The 23,131-nt window shown below is 50.2% G+C and overlaps 2 protein-coding genes across 14 annotated transcripts in view; one reads left to right on the forward strand and one right to left on the reverse strand.

Annotated features, from left to right (window-relative positions):
- The first annotated feature begins 245 nt into the window (after positions 1–245).
- Tldc2 (TBC/LysM-associated domain containing 2) lies at positions 246–16,144 on the forward strand. Of its 6 annotated transcripts, none has more exons than XM_087653991.1 (7): positions 246–725; positions 5,248–5,331; positions 7,028–7,168; positions 7,689–7,841; positions 10,385–10,480; positions 14,116–14,189; positions 15,413–16,139. In XM_087653991.1, the coding sequence occupies exons 2-7, from the start codon at positions 5,299–5,301 to the stop codon at positions 15,546–15,548; spliced, it is 633 nt and encodes a 210-aa protein (XP_087510117.1). In that variant the 5' UTR covers positions 246–725; positions 5,248–5,298; the 3' UTR covers positions 15,549–16,139.
- Positions 16,145–16,714: 570 nt separating this feature from the next.
- Samhd1 (SAM and HD domain containing deoxynucleoside triphosphate triphosphohydrolase 1) overlaps positions 16,715–23,131 on the reverse strand; it is a 34,567-nt gene continuing 28,150 nt past the window's right edge. For 4 of the 8 annotated variants that reach the window (XM_087652341.1, XM_087652336.1, XM_087652342.1 and 1 more), the window contains 3 exons: positions 21,333–21,470; positions 20,974–21,114; positions 16,715–19,037 (listed from right to left, as the gene is read on the reverse strand). In XM_087652341.1, coding sequence (XP_087508467.1) covers positions 21,013–21,114; positions 21,333–21,470 — 240 coding nt within the window. In that variant the 3' untranslated portion in view covers positions 16,715–19,037; positions 20,974–21,012. 8 annotated transcript variants of the gene reach the window in all.

A 23,131-nucleotide genomic window follows, 5' to 3' on the forward strand; every position in this document is an offset into this window, starting at 1 on the left:
TAAGAAATGAAGGGGCTGGCGACCTAAATGGAAGATCAGCCTCAGCTCTCTCATTGGAGCCCGCCAAACTGACAGACAGGATGGAAAGCCAAACAGAAGTTAACTCACCAAAGTGAAGGTTGTTTTCATCATACGAATCATGAAAGAAATAAGCCACTGGCTGGTAAATGAAAGCCACGTGAACAGGGTTATTGGGGAACCCTCTCTGAGGAAGTGACCTGTATGCTGAGCTAGCTGGAGGGCCTGGGAAGAGAATCTGGGGCAGACTGAAGAGCAAGGGCTATGTCCCTGGAGGAGGAGAGAGTGTGACAGATGTTCAGGGAGGGGTGGTTACTATGACTGGAAGCCCCTGGGAGATATAAGAATGGAAAGCAGGAACCAGGGGCCATAAGCAGCAGCCTGCGTTGTCCCTGTTGCAGTGACAAACACTGTGAGCAGGGAGTCGCAGCATCTAATTTACATCTGGAAGTAAATCTCCATGCTGACAAGAACAGATGCTGGTTGAGCTTAGAGGTTGAGGAACATGACTGTGGTGGCTAAGGGGACGCCGATGCATCTAGAAGCCATGGAGAAAGGATGTGTTCTGCTTCGACGAGCCAGACACTGTTGGCCAGAAGCGAGGACTCAAGTGATGTCAAGTTCATCTCCCATTACCGGCTTTCGAGGCAGAACAGTGACGCCACTGTTTGTTTCGGCAGGAAGGATGGGCTTGGAGGTGTGAAAGGGTAAGAGAGCCTCAGTTAATAGAGAACAGGGCCAGTCCGAAGCATCTGCGGACATGTCCAAAGAGAGACCCAGAGGGAGGATGTCAGACAGGTGCCACACCCACCCAAGCTCAGAGGAGAGCGGGACGGCCCAGTGAACACAGGGGTGTCCCCTTCTGGTCGTTCTCTCTTGACTCTTTTTAACTTGTGTTGCTGAAATAATACAGAATTTTAGATTCTGCCCTTAACAGTGCAGAGGAAACACTTTCCACACATTCCTGAAACCCCTTTGCAAAATGTCTCCATTCTCATTCTTGGAAATAATCCTCAGTGTGAGTGTTTCACCCCCACTCACCTTTCCCCTCCGGTGAATACATCATTTCCTGAAGGCACTAGGCTCAGTGGCATAGACCTATGATGCCAACATTTAGGATCAAGAGTTCGAGGCAGGGACTCGAGAGATGGCTCAGCGGTTAAGAGTACTTGTTCCGGGGTTGGGGATTTAGCTCAGTGGTAGAGCGGTTGCCTAGGAAGCGCAAGGCCCTGGGTTCGGTTCCCAGCTCCGAAAAAAAGAACCAAAAAAAAAAAAAAAAAAAAAAAGAGTACTTGTTCCTTATGGAGCGAGCCCAGGTTCGGTTCCCTGTACTCACTTGGTGACTCACAACCAACCACCTGTAACTCTAGTTCCAAGGGCTCTGAGCTGCTGGGCATTGGGGACACCTATGGTACAGGTACAGACAAGCAGGCAAAATGCTCAGACATAAAAATAACCCCTCCCCCCAAATGTGAATGCTAGGTCAACCTTGACAACATAGAGAAACCCTCTCTCAAGAAATCAAAGACTAGGGATATAGCTCGATTATAGGATGCTTGCTTAGCATGCTAAGGTCCTGGGTTCAATTCTCAGCACCATACACAACAAAAGTCATTCCTGGGGGTGACGGTGATGGTGGTGATGGTCGTGTTCTGAAGGGACATGCAAGTCTGGTGGCAGAGAAAGATGAAGAGAGTTGCATGGCAGGGCAGGACTGCTAGGCCCCGGAGCACCTGAATTCCTACAGTGGCATCTCTGAAGGGACTGTAACCTGGCATGGGGGTGTTCCTGTCATATCACATACAGAATCTTCAGGACATGAGGACACAAAACGGGACAGCCAGGCTAACCTCACTGGTCTCTCAGAGTGCTTGGTGGTCAAGTACTGAATGCAGGGGAAAGGGGTCTGCAAGAGGCAGTGGGTAAGCCAGGTGTGGCAGCCTTTAACCATCCCAGCACCAAGGAAGCAGAGGCAGGAGGATCTCTGGGACTTTGAGGCTAGCCTGGTCTACATAGCCAGTTCCAGGCCAGCCAGGCTACATCATGAAACCCTGTCTCAAAAATTTTTAAAGGGTTGAGGATTTAGCTCAGTGGTAAAGCGCTTGCCTAGCAAGTGCAAGGCCCTGGGTTCGGTCCCCAGCTCCGAAAAAAAAAATTTTTTAAAAGGGGGGCTGAAGAGATGTCTCGGGGGTTGTAGGCTCTGAGTGCTCTTCCAGAGGACCCAGGTTCAAATCCCAGCACCCACATGGCAGCTCACAACTGTCTGTAACTCCAAGATCTGACACATTCCATCACACAGACATGCATGCAGGCAAAACACCAGTGCATATGAAATGGAAATAAGTAAATTATTAAAAACGATTTTTAAAAAAGAAAACAAAATGAAAGAAAGAAGTGGGGGAGAGGGGAGGAGGAAGCTCCAGGCCTGTGACCCTGAGCTGTTTATAGCTCAAACACCCATTGCAACAGCCATGTTTGAGGTGACAACAGGACCCTTTATTTTCCTGTTTTCCCTATAATACAAGTCCTTAGGCAGTCCGTACTTCCTAGAGGGAATGTCCCTCAGGGTACCTGGCCTTGAAGCCCAAGTCATCTGGTGGCCATTAGGACAGTCTTCTAGCTGTGTGGAGCTAGGCAGAGCCATTGTGTGAGCAAGCTCATCTTCCCAGCATGTTTTTCAGGGACTCCTGGCCCTGTGGAGCCGCTCACTTTGAAGCCCCCCTCCAAGTTTGAGTCCTGTGATTAAAAAATATAGCAGTCCTCACTGCGAGCCACACGTAGAGAAGTAACCCCATTGGCAGGGTGCCCACTGTGTGCCAGACATTGGGATTCCTGTGAGAGACCTTGCCAAATGTCCCCAGGCCAATGAAGAAAGTCCTTGGGGTGGGGGGCGGGGCGGGGGGGGTAGAGTTTAGACCTAGGCTCCCTACAGCTTGCAGTCATTGGTGGAGAACCCAAAGTGTAGACCTTTCTTGTGTGTGGTTGGTGGAGAGCCCGCAGTACAGCCCTTTCTCTTGTCATTTTCCACGGCACCAGTTCTAACCTTAAGTGAGAGGACTGACCCCTACCCCACGGTGGGCATCAGTAAACAAGTGGTACTTACTTAGGCGCCAGAGAGAAGCACGTTGGTGGCACAGAGCCTGGTATCTCTCCCATCTTGCAACTGATGGCAACAGAGCTAAGGACTGGGGGGCGGGGGGGGCACGGTCTTGTTCCTGTGTTTGTGGGATTTGAGTTTCTGATGTAGGATAATCACTGGTGCCTTCCCAGTTGGAACTGACCTGGCATGGAGCCAGGACTGCCGCCTCAGGGCAGGTATAAGAGGCCGGGAGAAGGACTGGAGCCAGGGCGGGGCAGAGACACCAGTCACACACAGAAGACGAGAGTTGGGACCCAAGTCACTGTGTCCAGACAGCCAGGTGGACAGGCCATTCTAGGTTGGCCTTCTCTTTGGGGGGAAACAGAGGCCTCAGTGGATGAGCTGAGCTGCAGAAGGGTCATCAGTGATTGTTGGGGTGAGTATCTTCAGCCGCATTCTTCCTAGCTCCCACCCTTCCCTTCCCTTCCCCTACTGACCCTCACCTTGGATTTGACTGAGGCTCAAGAGGAGGCCAAGTGGGCCTTTGTCAGGAATTGAACACTGGATCTCTCCAAGAGGCGGGTGTGATAACCCCTGGCATTTATCCAGTGGCACCAAAGGGCAGGTGCTACAGCTCACCACACAAAATTGAGCACAGGAGAGGGAGGATGGATGGGAAGACGGAGGCTAGGCTTAGCATCCTGATGCTTGGACGTTATCTTCGTTTCTTACAAGACAGACGTAGTGCTAACAGATGAGGAGGGGCAGAGTCATTGCCCAAGGTTGCAAAACCAAGTAAGGGTCTCTCTCTCTCTCTCTCTCTCTCTCTCTCTCTCTCTCTCTCTCTCTCTCTCTCTCTCTCTCTCCTAATCCCCCTCCCTGCCTCCTCTTTTTCCGATGGCCTTGTGCACACATGGGCTAAGCTACCGTGTGTTGGGTAAGAGGGGGAGGGTGTGATTTGCCACTATCCCTGAGCTACAGTCTGTGCTCTTTCTCTCCCCTCTCCCCACTCCTTTCCTTCACTTCCTTTTCATTTTCCCTTCTACTTCCTTCTTTCTTTCCTTTCTCCCCCTTTCCTTCCCCTTCCCTTCCTTTCTCTTTATACTAGAATTGGATCCAGGGCCTCATATTTGCTAGGTAAGTACCTAGCACACAGTACCTCCTACTGAACCACACACTCTTGGGCAAAACTATGTCTTCAAAAGGTCAGTTCTTCGGTCTGATCACAGCCCTTCAGGCTTTTACACACTCATTGGCTGACAGGGATGCAAATTGTAGGCTGTCAGTCCTGGAAAGTATTCTGAGGGTTTTGGTACAATATGTTGAATGTTAGATAGAAGTGCAGTGAGGTGACTCAGTGGGTAAAAGTGGGTCATTCGAGCCCGATGACCTGAGCTCAATTCTTTTCTTTTTTTTTTCGGAGCTGGGGACCGAACCCAGGGCCTTGCGCTTGCTAGGCAACCGCTCTACCACTGAGCCAAATCCCCAATCCCCTGAGCTCAATTCTTAGACCCCACATAAAGATAGAAGGAGAGCCTTAGTTCATGGCCACAAATACAAATACATACACACATAACATTCTTCTTTTTCTCCACCCCCCCTCCTTCTTCTTGGAAGGGTCTCATTGTGTAGCCCTGGCTGACCTGTAGACCAGGCTGGCTTTGTTGCAGAGACCCACCTGCCTCTGTCTCCCAAGTACTGGCATTAAGTGTGTGCACCATTATGCCTGGCTTAGCATATTTTTTAAATGTTACACAATGGGAAACTGAGGCCTGGGGTGCAAATAGCAAATGGATTTATTCTGTCATTTAGGGAACCAGTGGTCCTGAATCCATAGTCCAGACATTAGGTATCCTAAAAGAGAATCAATGTTCCCAGGCCAAACTTCTGGCAAATGCACTGAAGTGGCCAGAATTTACAGCTGGAATTCACTATGTATGGCTAACATGTGCTAGGTTCCAGCTGTGTACGGCTAACATGTGCTAGGTGCTGGCTACACATGCGACCTTAAATGCCAAGTTGCTCACAGACCCACCCCATGGCCACTTGGCCTGGGGATCACAGGTGAGAGGGAGCAAAGGGCAGCTGGGTAGGCATGGATCCAGTGGGGTGTGCCCAGGCACCTCCTCATTGCTGTCGTTGTCTTGCAGCATTTCCTCCGCCAGGCCCAAGGACTACACCCTGTCCTGAGCTCTGACAGAATGAAAGGCCGGCAATGGCGGTACACTCAGCTGGTAAGTGTCCGGCACAAGCAGGGAATTCACTTGGGAAGGGAGATGAGCTCTCTAGCAGGGAGGGGCCTGGGCTATGGTGTGTTCGTGTGTGTGTGTGTGTGTGTGTGTGTGTGTGTGTATGGTGTGTGTGTGTATGTGTATGAGGTGTGTGTGTGTATGTATGGTGTGTGTGTCTGTGTCTGTCTGTCGGTCTGTCTGTGTGTGTGTCTGGGTGTATTTACCCCTCTTAAGTCCTTTCTAGCTGGTGGGGCTTTAAAGAAAGGGCTGATGGAGGACCTGGGACATCCCAAGGTCCTGAGACCCTCCTCCAGAGGGAATAGACACTGTTGCTGTCCCTTGTGGGACTATCCCATCCTGAGGATCCCTCCATGTCTGAGCCTGAGTAGAGGAGAGGTAAGGAAGGGGCACAGCAGGTATTCCTTCTCAGACGGGCATCTCCTTCTTCGATGAGCCTAATGTTACTGTGCACAGGCCTACTCACATGTGTGAATGCACACTTGATCACACCGTGGCAGAGTGTGGAAACTCAATGAAGTGAGTGAGCATGGAGTCCAAGCAGCAGCCCTGCCCCCCCCCACACATCTCATACACACACACAACCACACACTCACTCACACACACACAACCACACACTCACTTACACACACACAACCACACACTCACTTACACACACACAACCACACACTCACTTACACACACACATACACACACACCTCATACACACACAGCCACACACACTCACTCGCACACACTCACTCACACACACACACTCACACACACACCTCATACACACACAACCATACACACACTCACATACACACACACCTCATACACACACACTCACTTGCACACACTCACACACACTCACTCACATACACCTCATACACACGCAACCACACACTCACACACACACACACTCATACACACATACATACACACACCTTATACACACACACACAGACACACACACACACACACATTCACATAAAATCCCAGCTCGCCCTCAAAACGCACAAACAACCAACACACCAACCCGCCCACACACACGCCTCTATTTCAAGCAACACACAACTCATGTGAACGATCACACATTTTGTGGAGAGCTAGGTGTGACAGCACTCTTCCTGCACTGACTGAAAGTGAGCCCCAGGGTTTTCCTGTGTGATGCAGAGATCAGCAGCACCTTCTTAGGACACAGGGAGAGGATTCAAAGACACCAATAACAGCAGGCTGTCCACACGGGGTCTGTTCACAGAGCTCTGGATGATCAATGCCAGCCATTCTTGTGATGGATCTTATTGTTGAAGCCACTCTTTCCTGTCCTAACATACACAACTGCAGCAGAACTGGACCCCACCTGCCCTTCTATCTTCTTCCAGGCTTAGAGCTCAGAGCCTGGTGCTCACCCTGGGGCTAGAGCAAACTAGAAATAGACCATCATTCCCCTCTGAGTAGCACTGTGCAGGCCTTGGCCCGCCCCCTTCCTTCACTTGCAGTGGCTAGCCAGGAGAAAGCATTTTGGAGGCAGGGACAGAGTCTTGCTTATGGTGGGTGTTTCCGGCTCCTTTGGGTGGGCTAGCATTGCAGGAGCCTGGGCAAGGGACAAGACAACTGTAGCTTTTGAGCATGGGATGTCAGGGTGGCAGCTGGTGCCCCTGTGTCCTTCGATCTACCAAGCTTCTTTGAATCGTTACAGCCCACAGAAATGGAGGACACACTATCTGGGGAGGAGGGTGAGGAGGAGGAAGAGGAGGAGCCAGCCCCAGCCCCCCAGGACCCTGTGGAGCCTCAACTGACAGAAGCCAGCCAGGTCCTAGGTGCCTCAGAGATTAAGCAGGTTTGGGCACATTCTGTGCAGTAGGACTTCAGCCCCGAAGTTCTTTTCCCTATTCCAGCCACACCCAGGGGCTCTGAAGTCAAAGCTGCAATGTCCCTAGCTAAACATCACCTCGAATCAATCATGCTTTCTCCCTGGGCTTCCTGTCCTCTCTAGTCATACTAGTACCATCCTTCTCACTGGGTAGAATTGGGAAACCTAGCAAGGGTGACATGGATCCTGGGGACTAAAGCTAGAGCTGGGGTGGGACAGACACAGAACAGTGTGCCAGGAGAGGAAACTCTCTCATCTGTCCCCTAAAGACCAGGTAACCAAGGTGAGTTCTCAGAGATCTGCCCTGGGTTAGAATCCAGGCTCTGCCATCTAGTCTCCATCTCCCCGAACCTCAGTTTTCACATCTGTGAAATGGGAGCGAAGATTAGCTAACAGACACAGAGCCTCTGGGTAGAACGAAGGCTGAGTAGGGGGAGGGGGCAGATGGAGGGGCATTCCTTTCACCCAGCTCTAACCCTACTTCCAGCTCAGTCTCCACCTGCCCCCGAGAGTCACTGGCCACCCCTGGAATCTGATCTTCTGCACGTCAAGGGATGGTTTCAGTCTGCAGCAACTATACCGACAAATGGAGGGTCACAGCGGGCCAGTACTGCTGCTGTTGAGAGACCAGGATGGCCAGGTGAGCTGGGCCAGGGCATGGGGGCTCCCAGACAGAGCATCGGGTACTGTCCAGGGAAGGGTAATAAACAAGAAAGCAGAGATAGCAGACTGCACCGCCTAAGGTATAGGGATATAGTGACACTGAGACCAATCATACTTGGAGCCACTCGTGCGTCTGAAATCACTTCTGTGTGCCGGGTTAAGAGATATGGAGACAATCAGGATCAAGCCAGAAATGGCCCAGCCCTCTTAGGGTTAGGTCTAATTCCTTTTATGTGTGTGGCAATGGTGGCAGTGGGGGTGGCAGTGGTGGTGGCGTGGGGTGGGAGGACATTGAGCAATTAACCGCTGACACCATGCACTACGTACACTCTTAGCTTTGCAAGCACCATATCACGGCTGGGTTGTTTTGACTTATTTTGAGACAGGGTCTCTCTCACTAAGACATAAGCTGGCTCCGAACCCCGTATGTAGACTGTGCTGACCTTGAACTACAAATCCTCCTGCCTCAGTCTCTCCAGTGGCTGAGTACAGGCAGATGCCCCACCTCTGGCTCTTCAGGACGGTTTCAGGCAGGGGGTCTGTATCTAAACGATGGACGCATATTTTGAAATTATCCTCAGCTGTGGGGGGAGGAATGGATTGTAGGAAATCAGAGGGGGGACAGCAAAGACTGTTCCTAAATGCCACAGAGGAACTTCAACGGCTGTGCCCAAAACCTATGTGGTCACTCAAACAATAGAATTTCTGGCAGATTCTTTATGCAGAAAGGCGGGCAGGATTGCAAGCCGGTTTTAAATGTTCCTCTGCAGAAGAAACATTCCACAGTTGGAAGAGATCTCAGGGCGGCTCCAAATAGACAGGAGAGTCTGTTTGGGAAGACTTCTTGCTTGAGAGCCAGGAAACTCGCGCTGTTTGCACAGAGCCCCGTCTGTGGCAGAGGCTATGTGCTATGAATGAGAAGTTCCTCCTAGCGTTAAGCCTGAATCCTGCATCCCAGAAGTCCCTGTGCAGCACTGTGATGATCCATACCCAATCCCAATAGCCATCCCACAGAAGGAAGGTGGTTCTATCAGTCACACAAACAGCAGGCAGGCGAGAAGCAAGGCGCTGAGCCATAGCTGTCCAACGTGTTGCTTTCTCTTCAAAGCAGGATGTGAAGCACATTCTTGAGATAACCCAGGACAATTGAATACACAGTGATACAAACAGATAATACCAGAATTGTCCTTAGTTCTCTTTGGATGTGATACTAGCCCCGGGCTCATACAAGAGCAAACCCCATTCTTAGGAGCTGGTGGATAGGACTGAAGGGTCATAGTATCGTAGTCAAGTGGGCCTGAGAAATATAAAGAGAGTCAGTATGGGAGCTAGAGCAAACTTCCTGTTAGGTCTAAGGTGGAAGGAATCTGTCCTTGTTTTGACCTATCATCATCACCATCACCACCACCACCATCACCACCACCACCAGCACCACCATCATCATCATCATCATCGGTGGTATTTCAACTGGGTTTGAACCTAGGGCCCCGTGTGTGCTAGGCAAGCACTTAACCAGCTGAACTCTACCCCCAGCCCTTGGCTTTTTTGTACATTAGAAGTTGGTGGCAAAAGGTTAGAGGGAACAGCTTATGTGTGGGCTGTCAGTGTGCAGAAAAGTCTGTGCTCTGGTACTGAACAGGCGCCAGAAGGAAGCAATCCGTAAAGCTTTATACATCGCCTTGGGGAGGAAGAGGGGGGTTTTGATAATGGCTTTTTCCCCCCTGTAATTTCCACCTCTTCTGGAAGCATTCTTTCTACAAAATAAGTACATCTGGAGCTAAAGCAATATTTCTGTCAGTAAAGTGTTTGCCCCGCAAGCATGAGGGCCTGAGTTCAATTCTCAGCAGCCATGAAAAAAGCCGGGTTTGTCTGTAACCCACAGGAGGCAGGCACAGGAGGAGCCTGGCCAATCAGTCTCATTGGTCAGTTCTGGAGTTAGTGAGAGTCGGTCTCAAAACATAAGGTGGGAAGCAACAGAGGAAGGTACTTCATACTGGCCTCTGGCTTCCATATGAAAACCATGGGAACGCATGTGTGTGTGTGTGTGTGTGTGTGTGTGTGTGTGTGCGCGCGCGCGCGCGTGTACATGCATGTGCATATGCATGTGCATGTGTGTGTATACCTGTGCACACACATGGACACTTTCACATTCATAAAATATATACAAACAGACACAAAGATATATATTTAAGAAAAGGTAGACTGGGCATACCACATGCATATAAAGGCTCTCATGGAAGTCAGTTCTGGGTTAGCCTGGGCTACACAGCAGGACCCTGAAGAGAGACAGAGACACAGACAGAACAGAGGGTGGCAGGTGGGGTGGGGGAGTCATGACAACTCAGGGAAGGCAGGAGTGTGGGACAGAGGGTGGCCTGGGGGACTTGTAACAGCCCTGTCCCCCATCTTTGCACCCAACTCCCCAGGAGTCCCAGAGACTAAGCGTGCATTCCGAAGCCTGGTGGATGAGTTGGCTGGTGGACTCCCAGCTCCTTTCTTGCCATTTTCTCTGTTTTCCAGATGTTTGGTGCCTTCTCCTCCTCAGCTCTCCGACTCAGCAAAGGCTTCTATGGTACTGGAGAGACATTCCTCTTCTCCTTCTCCCCACAGCTAAAGGTAAGGGTCAACCTTCTGTCATGGAGGAAGGCTATGACAGGTCACAGCTCTGGGGAGTCTCCATGATGGGCTGCCTCTTGTCCACTTCTCCACAGGGCAATGGTAGGCATGGTAGTGCCCTTAGCTGCCCATCGAGATCTCCAGAAACTATGAACTCAGTGAGGGAAGGAGGAAGATTTACTGTGCAGGCTGGAAAGGACAAGATGGGTTCAAGTGTGGTGGACCTGAGGTGTGGGAGGGGGAGGATGCACACAGTGCATCTTGTAGAGCATGCACAGGAAGCCTGCAGGAGAAAGAACAAGTCACACCGTCCCTGGGTGTGAGAAGGGGGCTCCAGAGAGCACGAGTGGCCAAAAGAGGCTATCCCTGCTCTGTCCACTTTTCACAGGGGTGCAGCTCTTCCTTGACCAGGCTTATACCAGAGTAGCCAGAGTTCTCAGACCAGCTCTTGGCAGGCAGCATTCACAGCGAAGAATGGGAAAGGGGTAGGCGGGAGTGGAAACACCAAGTGGATTGCAGGGCTAAGACCAGGCAGAAGGCCAGCAAATCCAGAGGGAATGAAGGGTGAACAAAGGTGGGGTTGGAGAGGAGGGGTCTCCACGAGGTCAGACACTTGGGGGAGTGGCAGCTGCTAAGCAAGGCGTAGGACAAGGGGAAGGAGTAGGTAGGTGGAGGGCCATTCGAAATGAAGTGGAGGGGCTCCCTGGACTCCTCGATAAGGACAAGTGCTGGATGTGACCATGAAGACAGTGGCTGGAAGCTGCAAGGGAGGAGGAACGTGCGAGGAGATGGGTGGATGGACCCACAGAGTTCACTAGGAAGCTGGTGACTGGGTGCTCAGGTCCCCCATAGGATACACGGAAGAGCTCAGTGACAGGCACTGGTGGCTGAGACCTCAGAGGGAACAAACTGCTGAAGGGCTGGAGCTTTTGAAGAAGGGAGATAAGGGGTCCCTAACATCTTCTACCTGCAGATTTCCTACCGTTCAGTTGTTGGCTGACTGAAGCTGCTGGGTGCTTCTCGATAGGCAGAGCCCACACAACCTCTATTATAAATTATAGTCACGGCAGTAACTCATAGGCCTGTGTTTGCCACCTCACGGAGCAGCACATTCAGTCGCCGTGAAACCCCCATGGGTGTACACTGTTATCCTCGCCTCGTCTCACAGATGAGGGAACGGAGGTGCAAAGTGGTTGGGAATATGCCCAACTCAGTCAGTGGTGAGGGGAGATATGCAAACCAACCCCAGAGTCTCCACTCAGGCAGGGCACACCGGAGGCAGAGGCTATGGCAGAGAAGGGTGCACATTCGGGATCCGCAAAGGTGGACGGCATCGGTGTGTGAGATAGAACATGTAATTGCGTAGAGCATTCTGTGAAATGGACGGAGAGCTGGTTGTGGGTGCTTTCGTTGGTTATTAGAAGTCTCCCCTCCAATGCACAGATGCTGGTAAATACGCTCTGTCACACGGTCATCTAGTCCCCCCACCAAGATGGTCAAAGGGGTGTGGGTGGCCTTGCTAACAATATACCTGGTCTGTTGTGGCAAGCAACAGTCTCTTCTTGGGAGAAAGGGAAAGGCGTCCCCAAGACGGTAGTCTGTCACCACACCTTCCTTCTGCAGCTTATACTAAAAACCCAAAGTTCTAGTATTTTCTTCTTGTTGGAACCTCCCACTGACTGCTGTCACCAGAGCCGGGGACTTGGTTCTTATCTTTGCTGACTGCCCTTGCTTCCTCTGCGGCTCTTCTCGTGATAGCCGTATACCGATGGCTCCTCCCCAGCCTCGTTCTAATACTGGTTGTTTTTCCCCCTCACTCTGCCCCAGCAATGCTGGCCTAAACTGGAAGGCAAAAAATACAGGCCCAACGGTGACCCAGGGCTTCAGCATGTGCTGTTCTGCTCAGCAGCCCTTCCTCTGAATCCGAACACACCACCCTCAGGACCACCATACCGCACCCAGCACAGCGACTACCCTGACTCCTTTAAGTGACTGTCCCTTCTAGATCTTTATTGTCCCTGTGCATCACTTCTCTTGCTAGCGTCTCTAATATACCATTGCTTAGTCCTTTATCTACCTTCTCCTTAACATCTCTGAGGCAGGTGTCCCTCCTCCCCCAACCCCCGGAGCTGAGGACCGAACCCAGGGCCTTGCGCTTGCTAGGCAAGCACTCTACCACTGAGCTAAATCCCCAACCCCCGAGGCAGGTGTTTTGCTATTGTGTCTACTGTTCTAACCAATGCCTAACCGTGCCCGCTGTGTAAGTGCTAAAAAAAAAAAATTGTTACACGAAAGTCATTATTTCCAGGGGTCACTGTCACCCCGGCCTGTTATTACAGAATCCCATACTTTGAAAAATTCGATCCTTGCCTGTGTCTTGGCTGGAGCTCTTTATGAATTCCCAGCGCTTGCACAAGTAACTGCCACTCCAAGTAACACGGCGAACTTTGTCTTAGTTTCTCCTGGAGCGAAGTTTATCTTGCTCTTTCAAATCAGAAGGACTCGTCCTGCGTCCTTGAAGATAGCAGAGGAAGCGCGGACACGCTGAAGAATCCGGTCTTCTTGTCCTCCCTCCCTTGTTAGCTTTGTTGCATCCCCTCGCAGCCTGGCCTTTATCTTTCTGTTCTTTGGGAGTTGGGGGTGTTGTTCCTAGCACTTGGGACGTCTGATTACAGGAAGCAACGTACTGTACTTTGGGGCCCTTAAAAGCAACTTTCTTGCCTGTTTTGGCTCTCCAGTCTTCACTCTTTTAATTCATGAGTGTAGCGAGGCACCCAGGCAGTTCTAGAATTACACTGGAGTGGGGCAGACAAGGCGAGGCACACTGCTGGGTGAATGGAGCTGTGTCAGAGGGGGTGGATACCTAGGGAAGTCAAAACGGGGCTCTCTGCAATGGCACTCAGGCTGTAGGCTAAGAAGTGACCTTCCGGGATGGGGTTGGGGGGTGGTGCTGTGGACAGAGGGGTCTGAATGCAGAAAGGCCCCACGGCATGAGCACCTTCAGGTGCTGGTGGCTGACAGAAGGTCAGTGTGACTCAGGTGCAATCCGTAAGAGAGGAGAGCGCCCGGAGAAAAGCAGGGATGGGGGCAGGCACACTCTGTCTCCTTCACAGTGGAGGGCACCAGAAGGCTTTAGGTAGAAGATTACAGTGTAATTTAAAGTTGGTGGCCCTTGCAGCTCACTATGGAGAGGGTTGTGGGAAGCATATGGGGTGGGGGGAGTTAAGATCAGGAGGAGGCTGTGACCCAGATGGTGGGATGGAAGTTCACAGGTTAAGGCGAGTCTTAAAGGTCTGTAGGTCCTGTGATAGGTTGGTTGAGAGGCGGTTCCACCCCAGCTTCAGGCCTGGCTGTCTCCCTCTTTCTATCTTTGAAATCAGGAAGCCTCAGAGGTTTGTTTTATTGCCAGCATTTATTCAGTGCTGCTAGGATGTAGGCGATTCGAGGCAGAGGGCATAAGGGGTGAAGTCCAAGGAAATGGAAATCTTGAGGTCTGGGAGCCCGGTCTTTCCTGGTAGTCATTGAGCCCAGAAGCTTCGGGTTCCTGCGCAACACTGCCACCACGTGGCCTGGAGTCAGACTGCAACGGCACCGGCAACACTGGGAGGTAACCCTGCTTTTTCCTTTTCACCCAGGTCTTTAAGTGGACAGGGCACAACTCTTTTTTTGTGAAAGGAGACCTGGACTCACTGATGATGGGCAGTGGAAGGTGCGTGTCTCTGTCCCCCACATCCTGGGGTAGCCCGTGTCCCTCTCCCAAGGGTGCTGCAGGTGGAATGGGCAGGCTGCCTTCCTCTCATGCCCTCTGGCATCAGCACCACAGCCCATCCCCAGAGGGCCACATGCTTAGTGACATCTTAGTCTGAAGTGAGTGGGGACATCCACGTGGATGTGATTAGAGTCGCAAGATGGGGAAACCCCAGAGTTCTGAGGTCCATGCGACAAGACTCGTTAGGAGATGTGCAGCCTGCACGTTTTGGAACAGGAGTGGGAGTTTGGCAGAAACGAGTGAAGGGTATTCTTACCCTGGTGTGCCCTTGACATGGAAGCACATTAAGTTGTTCCCTGAAGGTAAAACAAAAGCATTCTGCATTCAGCTCAGCTCCATGGAGGGGCAACAGGACCCAGGGTCCATTGGCCATTGTTGACTACTGACCCACTTCCTGTTTCCAGCCTGGGTTCTTTCTCTTGTTTCTTTTTAAAAAGATTTATTTATTTGTTTGTTTTTTCTTTTTTTCTTTTTTTCGGAGCTGGGGACCGAACTCAGGGCCTTGCGCATGCTAGGCAAGCGCTCTACCACTGAGCTAAATCCCCAGCCCCTATTTATTTTATTTATATGTTAGTACACTATAGTTCTCTTCAGATACCTCAGAAGAGAGCATCCAATTACAGATGGTTGTGGGCCACCATGTGGGTGCTGGGAATTGAACTCAGGACCTCTGGAAGAGCGGTCAGTGCTCTTAACTGCTGAGCCATCTCTCCAGCTCCTGGGTTCTTTCTCAAATGTGAAGATTAGAGTGTTGTAAAGCTGGGTGGAGGTGATGGCTCTGTACCACAGTATACAGTTCTTAAAGCCAAGGGACTGTTTTTTAAAAAAAAAAAAAAGCCACACATCCTGATAAACTGGTGTAAGGGATGAGGACAGCCATGGCTGAGGGAGCTACAACGGTGCCATGATTTCTTGTGTGTGTGTGTGTGTGTGTGTGTGTGTGTGTGTGTGTGTGTGTGTGTGCACGCACATGGCCATGGCCCATCTCCACTATATCACTGACACTGGCAGTCCTCACCATCTGCCCTTGCCCTCCCTGTGCTAGGGCCACAGGAGCATGTGACCTGCCTGGCTTTTTATGTGGGTGCTGGGGGCAGGTCCTTGTGCTTGCACAGCCGACGTTACCTACAGAGCTGTCTCCACGGCCTGTTCCCTCTCTTCAGTGGCCAGTTTGGGCTGTGGTTGGATGGAGACTTGTACCATGGTGGAAGTTACCCCTGTGCTACCTTCAACAATGAAGTGCTGGCCCGGCGGGAGCAGTTCTGCATCAGGGAGCTGGAGGCCTGGGCTCTAAGCTGACACCTCCCCGGACCCGAGATGCTTGGGTCACTTTTGGATGCTGTCCAGCAATGCTCGTACAGGACAGCCATTCTGCCTGACTCAAAACGGGGAAGAGCCCTCATGTGGACTGTGGCTCTCAGCCAGTCTCCTTATGGCTCGAAAACCCAAGAACAGGGGCAGCCACTGTTCTCCAGCAGAACTGATTATAAAGGTGTGAAAGACGCTCTTACTGAAGGAGTGTAAAATTTGTCTTTTCGGGACTTGACGATCCCTAGAAGACCAAAAAACAAAAGAAAATAAAACAAAATCCTACCCCCCCATAAATGTTCATATTCTTCCAGTCAAGCGGACACAGACGCACACACACACATACACAACACACGCACGCGCGCGCACACACCACACACACACACATACACAACACACGCACGCGCGCACACACCACACACACACATATACACCGACATGTGCACGCGTGCGCACACACACACGCACACACACACACATCCTTCTCTTTTGTGTTTTAGAGATTACTTTCACTTGAAGAATTCTGTCAAACCCAGAAGGCTGGGTTCTGCCTCTAAAAACTAATAAAGAGAAGCGCCATTCGCTCCTGCCCTGTTTGTCTCTTCTAGAAACCAAAGGGTGGGCGGGGTTGAAGGCCAGCATCAGGGCAGGTGCTCACACATCTGTCACTTGAGCTCAGGAGAGAGACAGGGCTGCATTTGAACAATATATAGATTTGGGCGAAGAAGTTGAACGTTTGTCGACAGAACCCGAGGGCCTTGAGAGGAAAGAGCTCGTTTTCAGGCACAAGTGCCTTTGAACTTAGGCCCCACCACCCTTCCCACGCTGCCTCCTGCTGGAAAGGAGCCAACTATGTCCTGCTCTTATTCTGTGAGGACAACCAAGCACCTGGGACTTTGTCAACACCACTGTCGTGCACACAGTGCTGACGCCAAGAAGCATCTACATGGGCCCTGCAGAAAATGTGTTCCTTTACGAACCGGGCACACGGGGTTTGAGGACATGGTGCTTACGGAGCTGCCCTCTAGTTTCAGGATAGAAACACACTCTTTAGAAGCTTTACTGCAGCTGTCCCCTTACCCAGCCGAAGTCACCATCACTCCGCCTGTGGCTCTATTTACAGCAAGCTGATGGTATTAACTCTCGAGGCTGGGCTGTTAAATCTCTGCTTCTTTATGCAGTCTTGTAAATGACACCGGTGCTCACAAGGAAAACAGCATCAAAGGCATAGAGTACAGCTGCCTGGTGCAGGAAAGGGCTCAGAATTGTTTCCCGCATCCCACAGTACAAAATTAGGGCTACAAAATTCCAGAATAAACCACAATGATTAAAAAAATATAGATTGACAAAAATAAAACGACATTCACAGAAAACTATGCAATCCTTAACCTCAAGTCTGGGCACACGAAGGAGAGGGGAGTCTGGCTGTCTCCTGGAGTTACAGAGGCACCTTGGCTAGTGGGGAAGAGCTAGCACCTCCCTTGTGCACTTATGACCCCATAGGGGCAGACACACCAAATACGCTTCACCCACAAGTGGACAAGACAGAACGTGGCTACCCAGAGAGAGGCAGCCCAGGACTGTTCACCCAGGAGAACGTCACTAAGATGTTACCTGCCGCTCTTGCCTCTGTCCCCAGTGTCCGAATCTTCAGCGTTCCTGGCAACCACCCTTGGCTCCAATTCGATTCAGTTGCCGGTAAAGCTGTGCAAAGTTGGAGGTGAGGGGGGCTGCAGGGAGAAGCATGGCAGCTTCGCACGAGTAGGACCAGCAAGTTACACAGGGAACCCAAGACTCACTGCACAGTCACTAAGCTCGCAAAGGCAGTCCAGAATGTTCTGAAACCCATAAACACACTGAAGCCTCGGTGGTTCCAGGAGAGAGCAGCCAGAAGGTGGGGTCTGTGGTCTCTGAGCAGCTGATCAGTTCAGCTCAGAAGAGGTGGACGAAGGCCCGTCTCTAGGCTGGCAAGTGGCGAGTTCCTTGGAGCTGGAGTGCAGTCTTGTCTGGAGTCACTCACAACAGACTGGGGAGCAGCCTGCTGTGAGATGCCCTCTGAACCTAGCCCCTCCTAAAGCAGGGGGCAGGGGGAGTTGGACCATAAAGACAGGGACGCAGCTGAGGTCAGCTCCTCTGAGGAAGGAGCGGCTCCCAATGCTCCCGAAGCACGGAAGGGAGTGGGCGCTGGGGAGGAGCAGGGTGCGGGGCACCTCTTCAGCAGGTCTAGGATTGTTTATTTCTTTAACCACACAGTGCAACACAATTTCAATTTTGAATTCTAGTTTGTTCCCTTGTCTCAATTTCTGAATTAAAAACAAAAGACAATCATTTGTCCCAAGAGCTCAGAATCGATGGGAGAGTTATCCTGAGAAAACAGGTAGCTAAAGGAGAAAGGTTTCAATTAATCCTAAAAATACACAAGCTAATGCTTTTAAAGTATCTGTCTTAGTCACTGTTTTACTGTATCGAGAGACACCACAACCAAGGCAACACTTATAAAAGAAAGCAGTTAACTGGGGGTGTGCTTATAGCTTACAGATGAGGGTTAGTCCATCATAATCATCGTGGTGGGGAACACAGTGCTGGTGTAGTAGATGATCAACAGGCAGAGAGAGAGAGAGAGAGAGAAAGAGAGGGAGAGAGAGAGAGAGAAACAAAGAAAGACAGAGACACAGAGACATACAGAGAGACAAAGACAGACACAGACACAGAGAGACAGAGAGACAGACAGAGAGACAAAGACAGAGACAGACACAGACAGAGACACAGAGACAGAGACATAGAGACAGACAGAAAGACAAAGACAGAGACAGACACAGAGAGACAGAGAGAGACAGAGACACAGAGACAGACAGACAAAGACAGACACAGACACAGAGAGACAGAGAAAGACACAGAGACAGAGACAGACACAGAGAGACAGAGAGAGACACACAGAGAGAGCCAGAGACACATAGAGAGAGACACACAGAGACACAGAGAAAGACACACACACAGAGACACAGACAGAGACACACTGGATCTGGCATGGGTTTCTGAAACCTCAAAGCACACCTCCGGTGACACACCTCCTCCAACAAGGCTACACGTTCTGATCCTTGTAATCCTTTCAAACAGTTGCACTCCCCGGTGACTAAGCATTGAATCATGAGCTTCTGGGGCCATTCTTATTCAAATCACCACAGGACAGATAGGGAACATTTGTTAATATTACCATTTTTTGTTGAGAATAAAAAACGACCTCCCCCCAACCCCCAACATGAGCGTACATTCAAGATACTAAGTAAAAATCACAGGTGGCCTCTGATTCTGTTTCCAAACTTAATTGTGAAGAGGCAAAGAGGATTTTGAAAAGAACTAACTGTAGACATTCCCTTAAAACTTGAGACACGTTTTTACTTTGGATACTTCTTCGATGCAAGATGAAGTCTTTTTATTCCATTTCAGAGGCGTTATGAGAGGCGCTATAATGTCACCATCCTATTAAAGAGAGAGAGAGACAGAGAGTCAGGGCATGGAGAAAAGCCAGTCCCCATCACTGTATTTGGGCCTCTCAGGCACACACACTTTGGTCCTGCACATAGATTGCTTCTAACTACACCTACTCCTGAGAAATTCAAAACCGTACGTGCTCTGTGACTGGGTAAAGCTAGAACACACCACGGTCCCCAGCAGATAGCGGTCTTCATGGGGAAATGGCTGAGGCACGGCACACTGCTGAACAGAACTGCCTGAGTTCACACCCCTGCATGGGGCTCATGGGGAGCAGAAGCCACCCTGGAGGCCTGCTTCTCTTTCTCCTAGTCTCCTCTAAAACAAATGGCCCAGGTCTACAAATGGGGGAAGAACAGAGTGGGTAAGGGAGGACGGGGACGAATGACAACCAGAACACTGGGACTGTGACAGGTTCCAGCCACACGCACCCTTCCACGGAAGGGGCAGGCTGCCTCAGACTCACACAATGACCCGAGGAAAGGAGCATGAGCAGCAAGGCCGTCTGACCCTGCCTGCCTCCCGGGGCAAGGCTGGACTGCCCTTGCCCATTTGTCTCAGGCACTCGGCACCCATTAGTGCCACACACAAACACAGCACCCGGGTCAGCCTGGAGATGAGAGGACAGTGCAGCCCGAGTATATCCATGTCTCCTCCAACATGGGGTTACCATGCTACGGTTTCAGCTGCTGGAAGGGGCCAAGGCCCCCGGACTCCCGCCTGCTCCCTCAGCCTGTCCTAGAAGGCAATGACATCACCCGGGCACTGTCTCACAGTTCCGTTTGTTCACTCAGCTCTAACAAAACTTTGGTAAGGTCCGGATGTGAAGTGTCTTCTGCTGAGCGCACCGGATCTGACTGGACAGAGCCCCTGTGAGCTGCTGTTCGTCCCCAAGGCGGCAGGCAGCATGTGTAGAGCGCCCACTTCCATCACACCTTCTGACTTCGGCTCCAGCACACGTTAGGAACACGAGCTGAAAGATTTCACTTGCTCCAGTTCAGTGGCATCAGGCTGCCCCTTGTACACTGGATGGCGGGGAACATCCACCACTCACTGCTGCTCCTGAAAGGGCTCACGATCTCTGTTAGCTTTTCAGCTCTCCCCACGTTGCTTCTGTCTCAGTGCGTCCCTAGTGGCCCCTGCTGCCAGCCCTGTAAACAGCTGCTGATCTCTCTCCTCCTTTTGGGGGTTGGCTTGTAAGATTTCCCCGAGGCAGGCTTTTCTCATCTAACCAAGTCTGGTTAGATCTCCTTTTGCACCCGAAAGCACTTACCATACCACACAATTGCTTTTTACTGGTGTGTCTGTGGTGCACACCTGAGTGAGACGCAGGCACTAAGGAACTGTGTCTATCTTAGTCCTGACACAGGGCCTGGGAAGGCATATACCAAGGTCTAAGGCACTTACCACATATACCTGTGTCTCTATTTCCCTTTTCCTTATCAAATAGGTGTGTGTATGTTTTGTGTGTGTCTAAGGTATATATGTGTATGTGTGTAGTATATGTGTTGTATATTCTGTCTATGAGGCATATATGTGGGGTGTGTGTGATGTATATGTGCATAGTGTGTATATGTGCCGTGTGTGTTGAGTGTGATGTGAATTGTGTCTATCTATGTGTATATGTGCGGTGTGTGGTGTATATGTGTGTGCATGTGTATATTTGTGTGTGTGCGTGTGTGTATGTGTGTGCAGGTGATCTCGACTGTGCAGGCACATGTGGAAGGCAGTGCCTTCCTCAATCACTTCTCTACCTCTTTTAGAATTTTTATTTCTTTTTTTTTTTTTTTTTTTTTTTTGGTTCTTTTTTTCGGAGCTGGGGACCGAACCCAGGGCCTTGCGCTTCCTAGGTAAGCGCTCTACCACTGAGCTAAATCCCCAGCCCCAGAATTTTTATTTCTTATTTTATGTGTATGGTACCCACGGAGGCCAGAAGAGGGCATCAGGTCCTCTGGAACTGGAGTTACAGTTGGTTGCGAGCCGCATGTGGCTGCTGGTTGCTGGGAATTGAACCAGGGTCCTCTGGAAGAGTAGCCAGTGCTGTTACCAGCTGAGCCCCAAATTGCTACAATTTAAATGAGAACTTCTCAGTGGATGAAGAGGATGGCCTGCGCTGCTGCCTACCCACAGTCCCAAGCAGGGAGTGAAGCAGGGAAAGCAGGGCCGTGAGGAACGCAAAGCCAACCTCAGCACCACAGCAATCGGAGAGCAGCCTGAACAACACGGGCCTGAATCACCCCAGTGCCCAGATCTCTTATTTGTAGGAGGATGAGGAGGGCCCACCTGTGGCTTGGTGAAGTCCCTGAGCGCACACCACTGAATGAAGTGCTTCCCGGCGGCGTCCAAGCTCTTCTTGTCCTTCTTCTTATAGTACACGCGGATGAGCTGCTCTGCGAATTTCTGTGGCAGCAGTTGGGACACCTTTTTTTTTTTTACAAAAAGAAAAGATTTTGTTGTAGCTTTAAGTTCACTCTGCCAAGAACTAACGAGCTGCCTCCCAGGGTCTGAGGAACCATTTTTAATGCTGAGTTAAAAGCCCAGTGTTTGGGCTGGAGGCGTGGCTCAGCGGTTAAGAGCACTGACTGCTCTTCCAGAAGTCCTGAGTTCAAATCCCAGCAACCACATGGTGGCTCACAACCATCTATAAAGAGATCTGATGCCCTCTTCTGGTGTATCTGAAGACAGCTACAGTGTACTTATATATAATAAATAAATGAATTTTATTAAAAAAAAAAATCTCAGTGCTCTCCTACTTTATCTCAATTATGATCCAAAGGAGAAAAACACTTACTGCAAAACGCCTCAGAATTCTATGTTAATTACTAAAAGACTGAAAGATTTACAGGATACATACCACAGACTCTCAGATAAGATCTATAGGTAAGCATATTTAACTCGTATAACTTCAGCTGTGATCCACTAGATTTTGTAACAGGCTTCATACCAAACACTGCACCATAAATGATATTCAGCCATCAGGAAGCACTGGAAATTGGCTGTTGTTATGCCTCTTCTTAAAGCCTCATGATTATAGCCCGGGCTTATCTTAAACTCAGGACCCCATGTCCTAGGTATATCTAGTAAAATATATCTTATTTAAAAATTAAAAAAATATCATTATTATTACTTTTGTGGATCGGGAATTGAACCTAAGGCTTCAATGTATGCTAGGTGAATATTTTTCACAACTGGGCTCTGTTCCTAGCTCTCTTCACCCAACCCTCCTTCCTGTTTTGAGAGGTCTCATTAGGTTGCCCAGGCTGGCCCTGAACTCACTTCATAGAACGGGCAGACTTTGAACCTGTAATCCTACAGTTTAGGCTCCTGGTATTAAGATTTCTTTAAATATAGATTTTATAGCTGGCCTCGAACTCAAAGATCCATACGTCTATGCCTCCCAAGTGCTAGGTTTAAAGGCATGTGCCACCACGGCCTAATTAGATTTTCTTTTTTTTTTTTTTTCAGAGCTGGGGACCGAACCCAGGGCCTTGCGCTTGCTAGGGCTCACCACTGAGCTAAATCCCCAACCCCCTAATTAGATTTTCTAGTTAGGTCTTGCCTACTGCAACCCTGGGTGGCCTGGAACTCACTCTATAGACCAGGCTGCCCGAGACTCACGTAGCTACACCTGCCTCTGCCTCTGGAGTCCTAAAAGTAAAGGTGTGTGGTATACCATGCCCAACCAGATATGGATATTTAAAATTGTTGCTTTGTTTTATTTTGAGATAGAGTCTTATGTACCCAGGCTGGTCTTTAATTCCTGATCTTTAGCTCCCCAAATGTGGGGATTACAAGTGTGTATTATCATAGCTGGCTCATGTTTTACTTAAAAAAAAATTAGTAGTTTTAGTTCATATGTGTGTGTTTTACCTGTCTGTACGTAGGCACACCAAATACAAACCAGTGTCCTCTTCAAGAGCTATACATACTGATAATCAATCACTGAGCCATTTCTCTAGCCATGCCTTTTTTTTTTAAAGTAGAAATAGATTTTTCTGTCACACAATGCATGATGACCAGTTCTCCCTCCCTCCACTCCTCTCAGCTCCCCGCCCCCACCTCCCTCTCCCCGGAACCACTCC

Source organism: Rattus norvegicus, chromosome 3, assembly GCF_021556685.1.
Source record: "Rattus norvegicus strain SHRSP/BbbUtx chromosome 3, alternate assembly SHRSP_T2T, whole genome shotgun sequence".
In the NCBI taxonomy this organism is placed as follows: domain Eukaryota; kingdom Metazoa; phylum Chordata; class Mammalia; order Rodentia; family Muridae; genus Rattus; species Rattus norvegicus.